Raw genomic sequence first — 12,191 nt, forward strand, 5'->3', positions numbered from 1 at the left:
TACTGCTCTCCTAGCTTGAAATGGCTTTGTTTTTATTTTGCGGGCTATTTAAAGAAAATACATTCTGAATTACTTTACATAGCTTTTTAATTAAATGAATCAGCTTTTTTTTTTTTGCAAGAGTTTAGCAGACATCCAGGGAAATGTTTGTCACTCTTCTTGCCGCATTAGGGGGCACAGTGCCGGCTTCTGTATCAAAATTCCATGGGAGAATGTTTTTTTTAATTCCCTTTATTTCACACCTTTTTAATTAACTGCATTAACAATCAGCAGATCATTCTCAAACCCAGTTGTGGATATCACTATATCGTCAGCACCTTTTGTGTGGTAAGTTTATCTCAAGGTCCAAGTTAGTGGATGTTGATACTTTGCTTCTGAGAAAATGTACTGTATAGAAACCACAAATCTGTGCTTGTTTTTTACATTAACTGTATAACTCAGATACATGCTCCATGGTGCTCTGTAGAATTTGGTAAGGTACTTACTGTGATCAGTATATCTGTGTGAAAGGGTTGATGTTAGTAGACTTGTATTCTAGCTAATTAATGGTTTCCACATGGACCGCCATCAGCAAACTGCACTATTTTAACTAGCCAAAGATACTTCAGAGGATGTATTTAAGTGCCTATGACCCAAATGAATGTTAACTTTAGAGGTATGATATAGCTCTATCACAAGCTAGAATTATGAAATGCGTATGGTATTGTTGTGTGTTGGACAGAGCAGACCCAAACGCAACGCTCAGATTGAAACAGGTTTTATTAGGAAAAAAGGGGTTGAGGGAGAGGTGGATTCCGGGGTGCCTCGTGCAGCCGGGAGGACGCCGTGGAGGAAGCCGAGGCGAGAGGGCAGGTAGGCGAGCCCAGCTGACACGACGGTGGACGGAGGTGAGTGAACCTGGGTAAGGCAGACAGAGAGACAGGGTTAATCACAGGGGAAACAGGATAGATTTTGTAGGATTCTCAGGACCTTGAGTTAAGCAGTAGAAACAGGTCAGGAGCAACGACGATCAAGCGGCGATTGTGTGGAGAACCGGGGTTGATATACTGGCAGAGATGGAGCGATGAGGCTGCTGATGAGGTGCAGGTGTTGTTGGGCTCAGGAGCGGAGAGAGAGAGGAAGAACACAAGCAGGGGGAGCAGAGGAGAGACAGAGAGGCCGGCAAAACACGGGAAAACAGAATGGTAGTAAAAAGGAGAAATAAACAGGACAGTCACTGTCAGCCGGGCTACAATCACAACATGGTATATTGTCTATGTAATGCACCCTTTGGATTTTGACAAGTTTATAGGCTATTTATAATCTGAGAAATTTCACCTTAGAGGTCCATTTTTACTTTAGTTTACATACATCTGAATGGGATGAAGTAGAATAAGGTGATAGGATCAGGTGATAATTGAACAACTGCAGTTTCTATAGGATTATAGATCTCTTGTTTTTCTTGCTTTCATTTTGAAAAGCCAAAGGTCATTACTGTATTTTCAGAAACAGACTGTGCCAACAGTAATTGTGTACCTAAAACAGTGATATATCTGAAAGTGACTCTGCCAGTCAGACATTTAATCTTTATAGAAGCGACAGCTCATTGTATGTGCAGTTTCCCAGGGCAGCTAAAATCTGAGCGTGAGAGATCTAGTCTATGTGACTCCCTTTTTAAAAATGAACATTAATGAAATAGTTTTTGCTCTTTATGTTCCATTTAAACAAACTATTGATGTAACCTGAAGGCAGAGTCAAAACAATGTTGCCACAGAGTTGTTGTAGATTTTTCTAATAATGACATTAAAGTAGCCTGTAAAGCTGAAAACAATGACCGTAAAGTCAGTATTGGGCAGTAGCGTCGCTACAAATAGCGCCGTTAAAAGTTTAACTACATTTCTCAGTAGATTTGTGGTAGCGTCGCTATTTTCTGAATCAAATAACTTTTCAGTAACGAAGCTTTTCTATTGGCCGAGTAGCGCAGTAGCTTCCACAAACGCTACATTTTCTGAAGGTATCAGTAAGTGACACCACCGCCACACACGGACCTGTTTGTGCAGCCGGCAGAAGCGTGTGACGGCGACATCACGTGCCGATCCTTGGGCTGATGCCTGCGACTTTGCTGCAGGGGAATAAAGACACGCGCGTTTGAGTTTACTTTCTATTGTGATAGTTACTTTAACACCTCTTTGGAGAAGGATCAGGGTCCAGCCTGGAAACCTCTTCCTCTAGTAAGGTGGAAACTTTGATATGTAGTGGCAGAAACTTGTTTCCATGAGAGGACATCTATCTCTCTCTCTCTCTCCCCCCCCCCCCCCCCCCCCCCACGCCCATTGCCATGAATGTTTAGGCTGTAATGTTGCGAGCATGAATTCACACATAAAAAAACAATAAAAAATATATAATTAATTAATGTGATAATTAAGTTGGCGTAATTTATACAAACAACAGTGGTTCTCCGTTTGTTGCATGAGTAAATACATTTAGGCTAGCTGCAATGATATGGCAATAAGAAGGAGAGTTTGTGTGTCTGATTTAGCTCTCTGCACACACGCACTGTTTGGAGCAGGTTTTTAGTCTTTCTTCTATTGCTACTGTGGAATAAAGTTAGTTCAGTATAAACTAGGCTATCAGGGTGATATCGGCTAAATTGGGCCACTTTTTGGTAAATCGTTTGGGACAATAATACAATACCATATATGCCTTTTCCATGTATTTTTATGATTAATAATTAATGTTTTGAATAATTTTGTGTTGAAATTATGTAATAAAATATAATTATTTAGGCCCTACAGTTCTGGAAAAATACGCTGTGCCAACTTTTTTTGCATGAGCAGTTTCAGGTAAAATGGGCCAGTCAAACTGCAAAGGGAAATAGTAATTTATTATCAATTTTAAAACACAATTGCTTACACAGCCACATAACATTTAAACTGCATTAAACAAACATATTCAAATGTGCAATTAAAGTCAATTTTGGAACAGCATAGATCAGTGAACTGATGTCAGTGGTGTGTGTGTGTGTGTACAACAGATTTAGAACGAAATGTGCAAATTACAAAAATCCACATTCAAAATTAATAACTGATATGTGTGTGTGATGAAAACATTTTTCAAACACAGTCTTTGCCAATGAAACCATCGTCATCACCGATACCATTCTCTTCAACACAGCTCTCATGAAACCAGGCAGAACATGGATCACATTTTACCCATACGTAGCCTTAGGGTCATTTGGGTCACCATAGTGGGTGTTGCAGACTTTGCAAGGTGATTTGCTCATCCTTCCTCCTCCTCTCACTTCCTCTTTCTTTCCTTCTCCCTCTCTCCTCTCCTCTCACTTCCTTCTAGTTTGCCATACTCACTGTAAATAAAATATCTACTACCATTATTACTGTTGGGGGGGGTCAAGGTGAGTGTGTGTGTGTGTGTGTACACACACACAGACGATGGCCCATTTTACCTCAGTGGGTTAAGGTAAATTGAGCCGCCAAGAAGCTTAGAAGGGTAGCTTCTGTGTAGTGAAGCTTCATTTAATGTAGAGTAACTAGTAGCTTAGCTCACTACATTTTCCAAGTAGCTTGCCCAACACTGAGTAAAGTTTAAAATACTAGTACTACGTCGTAAATAAACACAGTTTATGTACCTGAATTTCAAGACATTGAAGCAGCATTGTCACCCCGCTGCAGAAAGTGTTTCTGTCCACTAGCTTGTTTTTTTAAATAGCTATTATTTAAACTGGGAGATGTTCGATATGGTGGTGCATCACATAAGTTTTGTTTTATTATAAAGTCACATGCATTATTACCTGTTTTAGACATTTTGTCTTTTGTTTGTGTACAGTTTTGATTTTGTAGATTTGAGGTTACTGCCCATATTATAACTTTCACTTGCCTCTAACCATATCACCCGGCAGCTTTTATCTATAAAATTGTTTATCAAGCATTATTTCAAGTAAATAAGCTTTTGTTATGGATGCTGTAGTTACATTAAAACTCATGTGAGGCTTCATGCCGCGTCTCGTGCAAATAATTAAGGTAACAGGAATACAGGGGAAAGACCCAAATGTGGACTGAGGCAACTGCTAATGAAACCAATAATGGTTCCAATAGTTTATGTAAAGCTAGTTCAACTTTATAGTACTGCTAATTTACAGTGTATCCGTGTGGTGAAGGTCAGCTGTTCAGCATGTGTTGTCTTGATGTGAGTTGTGGTATTTTTTTCTGTTGTAAATAAATAATGCTGAAAGTTAAAGCCGCAGACATTGTCTTTGATTTTAGGAGAAATTATCGAGGCTACATACATGGTTCGCATGACAAAGCCAATTGTTTTATGTGTGTTTTCCCACTATTTCAAGTAGTATATTTCAGTATGATTTCTTATTTATTTATACGTCATGAAAATGTATTTGACAAAAAAGTTTGAATGAAAAGCATAGTGTGTAAATGTTTAGTTTTCCAGATATAACTACCAATACTACTACTACTACTATTACTATTAATAATAATGGAATTGTGTGTACAAAATACAATACGGTGTGTATGATACAAAGAAAGCTCGTGTCTATCTAGAAGTAAAGTTGGATACACTGTCTTTATTCATGTTTTTGTTTGTTGTGGGCCACTTTTTTTGTTGTATACCCGGTCGAATGCCACTGTGTTACTGCATGTAGCTCGAAATAATTAATAAAGGGAAAAGAAATAGATGATTTCACCTGCAGGGGGCGACCTGAGCCCGTGTTGACATGGGCGTTGAGTCTCCTCTCTCCTCTCTTCTCCTCTCCTCTCCTCCCTGTTTACCAGCGATGCTGCAGACTCTTCATCACGGCTCGAGCTGCCTGCTTCTTCTTCACTTCACTGTGGTGCTCTTCTCCAGCGGATTACCTGACTCTGAACGGTAAGGAATAACATTTCACACCGGGGACGGTGGGTGTTTTCTGTGTCTCTCCCTCTCAGTCTCGCATAGGCAGTGATAATTGGATTTATTGACACTGCTGCGTCTGCTGGAGGGAATGCGGATAATGGTGATGTTGGTGGTGTTTGTATTAACGTTTTTTTCTAGTCATTGGCTGATTATTTCCAGGAGTGCAAATTCCAATGTAGCTGTTGCATACCGTGAAGATATAAAAAACGTAACCTTGCTATGTGGGCTCACCCCAGACTGTGCGTTTGTGGGTGTGTAGTGGGGTCAGACCCTGGATTGTGTTCTTTAAACTCTATTTGTGCTTCAGTGTCTGTCCTAAAAGCATCAAAGTCTCCTCTTTTCTTCCTGTCTTGGGGTTATGTGTGTAGATGCACTATATATTTAGAAACTATAAAATGAAGAACATGGCAGCATGAGCTTAATAGATGAGCATCAGTAATGGTAAAGTGACAGATTTCTGCTGGTGAGATTTGAGTGACCACAGTCATCCAAAATGCCTGATATTTGTTACATTATGTAAGATGTGGCAATGAAGTACAGACACAACACTGAGGTCTCAATTATCTGTGAAAGCTTGGTGATTATACTAATTTAACTTGAAAATATTGAGATTACATAGTTGTGCATATAGCCAACATAGGGGAGATTCACCTTTGCATCTCACGTTAAGGTTATTCCAGCATGTATGTTTCTTCTGCACCTAGTGTGCCATCGCTTTTAGGCCTTAGAGGCACATACGTTCCATTTTGCTTAAGTCACAACAACAGAAAATCGTCTGTGAGCTTTGGTTGGTTACACAAAGAAGTCTGGGCCACTGAAGCGTTAAAATGAGAGGGAGAGCAATGCCTCCATTTTCATCCATCCTCAATATTTTATGAGGATTCCAGTTTAAGCATCAAGTGAAGCTTGGTGGACAATTGAAGGTCTTGATCTGTGCTCTGCTTCAGATATATGACTGCTAAAACTGAAGGAGCTGCTGTTTCACTGAGAAAAACAAGTTGATTGAGCAGACACACACGAGTGCAAAGATGCACAGCTTTCATATGAGGCCCTGATAAAGGTCTTGCCATCATGTTGCATATCAGGAGGCAGGTGGCAGGGTGAGTTGCCGTACAAAGGGGGGATGGGGAAACATGCTCAGGGAGGCATGTTTTTGGGGTATACATTTCCTCAATCTTCCTCGTGCAGTAACGTGCGTTAACGAAGGAACATTAGCTGTTGCAGCAGCAGGAAAAACATGAGAGAAAAACAACCAGGGATCGTAAATTAAAAAAGGAAAAAAACAAAGGGATGAAAGTGACAGGGCCAGTGCAGGGATGAGCCTGACATACTGATAGCCTGCATATATAGTAGAACGGTATGTCCCATGTAGGTGGACATGGCAAGTGGGGTGGTAAAGGAAGTAAAGAATACTACTTCAGTCACTTAGGGTACCTGCACTGCCCTCTCTCAGTCAATAGGACTAGCAGTATCCTGCTCTTTCTTGGCTTGACTGTGACACTCGGCTCTCCAGAGAATTTTGAAGAGAAAGAGGTTGAAATGAATTAAAAAGTTTAATTATCTCTGTAATACTTTTATTTCATCCAGCATGGGTCAGGACACTGAAGCAGAAAATCATTAAATCCACAGTAAGAGCAATGTTAATTTAACTCACAAAAGTAGGACAGGTAGGGTAAAACAGATTTTGGTGTAATTTGTTCTACTCTACAACTCTACAACTGACCATCTATCCCCCAGTTGTTCATTGTATCCTTGTTATTTTTATCTTCCCTTTGAAAGCCCAGTCTAAAACTTCCAAAATTAGTTAAATCATATCCATCATCCATTTGTCATATGATGTACAGTACTCTTGTGTATGTACAGTGGGCTCCACTGAATTAATTTGAAAATCACTGTAAGGGATGCAGAAGCAATTATGGCTGCAGCAGAAACAATCCCCTTACCAGATTGCAGCTTCTCTCTTAAAACAAGACTTTGTTTATCCAATTTGTCATCTCTTGTCATGCTTGTCAGGCAACATGCTATATGTAAGAATCTTTATTGGAGCTTCATCTGTCGTTTGGTTACCCAGAGAGAGTTTGTGTTGCAGTAACCGTACAGTGCTGTTTGAGACTTGACAGTGAGGTGGGGGAGATGCAGGTGTAAGGGAATCTGTTTCATTGGTCTCTGTTCTGCAGTGCAGGTGCTGAGACAGCATTTAGTGTTGTGTATTGTGCCTGTACTTCAAACAGATGCTTCTGTCTTTGCCTCTTCTTTTCAAGTGTCCTTTCAGAAATATAAAAGTGAAAGTAGCAGTCTATATACTGTATTTATATAGTATTTCCCCTCCTTCTTCTAAAAATGCAGCAAACTCTATCATCACACAACCGCTCTCTCATTTTCAGTTCTGGTGACATCTCTTAGCAACAAGTACCACTGCATTCCTGAAGTAAAATATATATTATGTCCTTCTGTTTTTGTTCCTTGAAATGACAACAAAAACTATCAAGACTCTTTTTAACAGTTCTGACTGCTTAAGTGGAATAAAAGTGTTCATTTTTTTTTACTTGGAGGTTAATTTATGGTACTTAACAGAACCTGACAACCAGATCAGAGGGTCTGTTAAAGCTCTCTGTGCTGTATAAACATGCGCTCAGGAAGTAGGTCAAATGCAGACATCTTTTATTATGCGCTGAAGACATGAAGGGGGAACAGCAGAGATGGAGTACCACTGATTTCTTTCAATTCACAGTATAGGCCTAATCAGAGACTCTATAAATCAGAACAAGTGAACTAACCTGCTGGCTGCTAATAATAACTGAGTCTTTATAGCAATTTATAAATAAATCCTATTTAAATCAGTAATTAAGAGCTAGTCTGTGGTAGCATGTGTACAGTAACCCTACATTTATTTCACCGGCTTAAGCTTGATAAGTCCCCCTATAATAATCTCAGCAAGTGTTGTCAGTTCCACATGGTACTGACATATTTTTTCCCTTAGAGTCACACATCAGTATAGTCTTTTAACAAGTTCCTCATGGCCTCTGGTGTGCAGAGATCATTTCATTTGGTGCATTCTGTTTGCAGAGGTTTTTTATTGATCTGATTAAAAATGATCTCAAATGCAGATATAGGCAGTAAGATCACCACCATCCTCATCAGCTGTTGAATATATGCTCTGGGATAGGTAACATTTCATGAGTATTTCTGCAGTGAATGTAACGGTAAGCAATGATTAATACAGTAGGCGAATGTTAGGGATTGCAGGAAATAACAGTTGCCGCTGAATGTAAATTATCTTTAAGTTGCTTGTATCCTGAGAATATTTACGGTTTTAAGGAGACAATCTCAGAAACTACACTGAAAAGCTGAAAAAGTGTCTTTGTTAAAAGCCTACCTTATGGTATTCTCCTGTTACAATCGGTCAGCTTTTAGTCAGTGAAGAAAATTGAACGTAGTGAAGAGAATTTTGACAAATAACAAACCACTAGTATGGTATGTCCTAGTTTTAAGTTTTGTTTGCATTTATAGATTCATGGATGACTTCTGAAACTGGATCACATTCTGTCACACTGATCTGAGAACCTGTTACATTGTTCTCAGTGATCTGATATATTCTACAGAATATGTTGTTTTATTAGTTGTTTAAAGAATTCAGTTACATTCCTTAATATACACTTCAGATTAGTGAGAAGTCATTGATATTTCTTAATGGTATTTCCATTTTTTAAAACTTCTCTTTGATACAACAACAACAACAAAGATGATGTTCTGTTCTTTTCACAGGGGTGCTGCTAAAAAATTGGGAGCCCCTGTGTCAATAATTCATTCAAGGCTCAAGCATAGCATGTTTCATGCCTGGAAACCAAATATTTCTTCATTTCATAATGATAGACTGAAGCAGGCTGTATACTGCAACTGTAAATACTGCAGTTATGGACTCAAGTGCTAACAGGTGTTAAATACTTTCTTATCAAGTCATCTGTCATTTTGTTGATCTTTTTATTTGTTATCTTCTGTTTTTTATAGGATAAGGACTCCAGATGTCGTGAAGAGCCATCTTCCAAATTAGACATGATATTCAACATTCTGATTACTGGCACACTGGAATGAAATGTGAAAATCCGTTCTAGGCTCCTGCTGTGCCACTGAGACTCTTTGATGGGTAGACAGACTTTTTCGGAATAGATGCAATGGCTGATTGATTTTTAAAGTGCTTTTGAGGGCGCTGTTAACTCAGACCTGTTTCCCAAATGTGTGAGCGAGGAGAGCCCTTCGTTGAGGGGGAGCTACGGAATAACAACCAGCAGGGTGGCGTGCTGGCTGATGGCGATGCCAACGCCAATAAAATCCAAACAGAGGATGGTGGGAGGACAGGTGATACTGGCACTCTGTCGGGGTTGATGATTGAAACAGCAAAGCAGGACAAAGTCATTATCTGGGGTACAGACTCCCAGTGTGATGACCCTGAGCTGGCTGAGTTTGAGATGCTGGAGTGCCAGGAGCTGGAAGCCTACCTGGTTCGGGAGGGAGAGGACTTTGTCGGGCTTGCAGACCGGAAGGATCTTCAAGAAGAACGACCTTCAGCATGCAGCAAAGCATCAGTAGAACAGGCAACAGGTAAAAGGAGCAGGGAAGAGAGAAAGTCTATTTTGCATAGTGCCAGTGAGCAGGAATCCTCCAGAAATGTCTTTGAGAGCAGAGGGGCATCCGGGACTGAGTTAAGTTCAGAAACAGATGCCTTTGTGTCCTGTTTGTCCACCAATTCAAGCATGGACGCTGCTATGGACACTACTGGCAGGACCCAGACGACAGAGAGAGGCAAGTCCTCTCAAAGAGCTGATCATCCCTCCATCCCCTCTGGAAAAAGCACAATACACTGGAAAGATGTGGACATGAATTTGAATTCAACAGTTCAGTTGGTAGACGTGGTATCACATGCACAAAGCAATGTTCCACATAAGGGTGTCACTGATGAGCACAGGAAGAACAATAATCAGATAAATAAAGCAGAGAATACAATTTCAGAGCGAGATTGTGAACAAGGTTTATATACTGGTTTACCCGTGGCGAAAAAATCACATGAAGAAAGCAACACTAAAATAGATAAAAGCACACAAGCTGACGAGGCCCCTAATGCAAACTATAGCCCACACAAAACTGGTACAAAGGGGACTCCGTCTTCAAATGAATCCAAAGCCATAAAGAAACAAGGATCATTTGATAACACGCTGAAAAAACAAACCTCTTTTGACAAGAGTTTTAAAAAGCAGCCATCATTTGACAATACTTTAAAGAAGCAGCTGTCTTTTGATAACAGCTTAAAAAAGCAGGGCTCTTTCGAGAACACGGTCACCTCCAGTTCTCTAAGCCTGGAGAGGAGGAAACCATGGGGAAGCCCTAGTCGACCAGCAACACCTACTTCCCCTAAAACAACCTCCTGTTCGCCCAAGAGACGGCCACCTGGTTCTCCAGCCAAGGTCCAGGGTATCAGGGCACTCAGCTCGGAGCGCAGTAACTCCCCTAAGAGAGGTCTAGGTCAAACAGTCAAACCACCAGGTAAGACTAGTTTGAGCAGTGGCATCCCCAAACCACTTATTCCTCAGCAGAAAGAGCCTGAACCCAGGAGGTCTTCTCCTACCCAGAAGCCTAAAAATATCCGACCAAAAATCATCACATATGTTCGAAAGAATACTCAAGCAAAACCAGAAGTGACTGATGCTCCAGTCGAAGCCTCCACACTAAGACTGTCTTCTTACTCTAGCCCGCCAGCTCATAAAGAGCCGATGGTTGGTTCTCAACCTAAATCCACACCGGTGCTATGTTCCTCTAACCTGTTGTTTGACAAATATCGACAGGAGATGCAGAAGGCAGGCTACTATTCTCCAAGCATGGCTGTGGCTGGGGTGAAACCTCCAAGCAGCACCATCCCTCAAAGGCAAAGTGGGAAGTTGGATAATTTTCATGAGGATATACCTGAGAAATATCTCCAAGAGGTGAGAAATAGTCTTTTGATTTGATATGCTCACATGACAAAACTGCATACCATTAGTGCTTGATCCTAAAGACGTTTAGGAACATGCTGGTGGTGCAAAATAGCAAAATATCTGAGTAATGCAAAAGTTTTAACTGCTAATGCAAGGAGGAAAATGGGCAATTTCACCTATGTGCATCCTGTGTTTCAAACCTTGAAACACATGGTTATTTAAATAACATTTTTGAGAGCATACGCCTTTGCACAAATAAAAAAGAAAAAACAAATAAAAACAGGATCAATCATGGCCACCTCAAACAGCAACAGAATGAAGAGAGTTGTTTTATTAAAGTGAAGATTTAATATATGAAGCTGTTCTGACCTCCTAAATGTAAAGACACGTCGTCTGTATACAGTGTAATAGCATCTAAGCTAAGACTATTGCTAACAATAAAAGAAGTATTCTCTGAGTCTTCTTGCAGGGGGCTAAGAATTAATATTGGTGTGGCCACATTTCCTGGGATGCAGCACTTGTCTGTAAGTGACAGGGTGCTCTTTGCTGTTGCGGACTCACTTTCTGAATAGGGTGCACACAAAATGGGTGTAACCATTAGAAGAAATGACCATGCTTAATGTAGTTATAAGAGAAAGAATCTAGTTTACCTTTACACTCCATAAGCAAACTATATTATGTAATCTTATTGCCCAGTTGAAATATTTATTGTGATAGACAGTGATTGGCTTGTATTGGTAATGTCCTCCAGCATGTTTCACAAGAAGGAGGCAGTGTATACCGCTCACCGAGAGCTCTGAGGCCTCAGCTGGGGTTAGGGGCGGTCACCAGGCAGCCTGCAGCCAGGACAAGAGTTCAGCAGACAGGTCAAAGGTCAGCCATGGCCCCATGCCATGCTGCAGCCGGAGTGTCAACCCAAGGCTGCCAGGACCCTGCAGGTGAGATGGTGATCTGCTGGCATAATAATGTTTTTTTACTTTTTCAATGTTAAAATGTACACGTGGTGTCAGCACATGCTAGGTATGATTTTTTTATTTTATTTATTTACCAGAATTCATAAAAATATTCAAAAAACTTTTTCTTTTCTTAAGAAGAGAACACAAGAGCATATTTGACATGCTGCATACTAAACCATTTTGACCATTGTGGGGAAATAATTTTATTAAAGCTTTCTCAATTCTATGCATACGTCATTATTCTGTGCACATCTAGCTGCAGAAAAGTTATGTTCTTCGGCTTGCTGAATGATTTACCGATTATTTTTTTCCTGTCATGCATATGGATGAGGCTTGCCTTTTGGCACCTAAACTCTTTGAAGTGCAA

At 40.3% G+C, this 12,191-nt stretch overlaps 1 protein-coding gene across 3 annotated transcripts in view; it reads left to right on the forward strand.

Annotated features, from left to right (window-relative positions):
- The first annotated feature begins 173 nt into the window (after positions 1-173).
- mtus2b (microtubule associated tumor suppressor candidate 2b) overlaps positions 174-12,191 on the forward strand; it is a 29,826-nt gene continuing 17,808 nt past the window's right edge. Inside the window, exons 1-5 of one of the 3 annotated variants that reach the window (XM_046073508.1) lie at positions 174-327; positions 722-887; positions 4,782-4,875; positions 8,911-10,877; positions 11,620-11,806. In XM_046073508.1, the coding sequence (XP_045929464.1) occupies positions 9,135-10,877; positions 11,620-11,806 (1,930 nt within the window). In that variant the 5' untranslated portion in view covers positions 174-327; positions 722-887; positions 4,782-4,875; positions 8,911-9,134. Of the gene's footprint in view, positions 888-4,781; positions 4,876-8,910; positions 10,878-11,619; positions 11,807-12,191 lie in introns of all 3 variants that reach the window. The other 2 variants (XM_046073510.1, XM_046073509.1) reach the window with 2 other exon arrangements.

The sequence above is a fragment of the Micropterus dolomieu genome, linkage group LG17, assembly GCF_021292245.1.
Source record: "Micropterus dolomieu isolate WLL.071019.BEF.003 ecotype Adirondacks linkage group LG17, ASM2129224v1, whole genome shotgun sequence".
NCBI classification, from domain to species: domain Eukaryota; kingdom Metazoa; phylum Chordata; class Actinopteri; order Centrarchiformes; family Centrarchidae; genus Micropterus; species Micropterus dolomieu.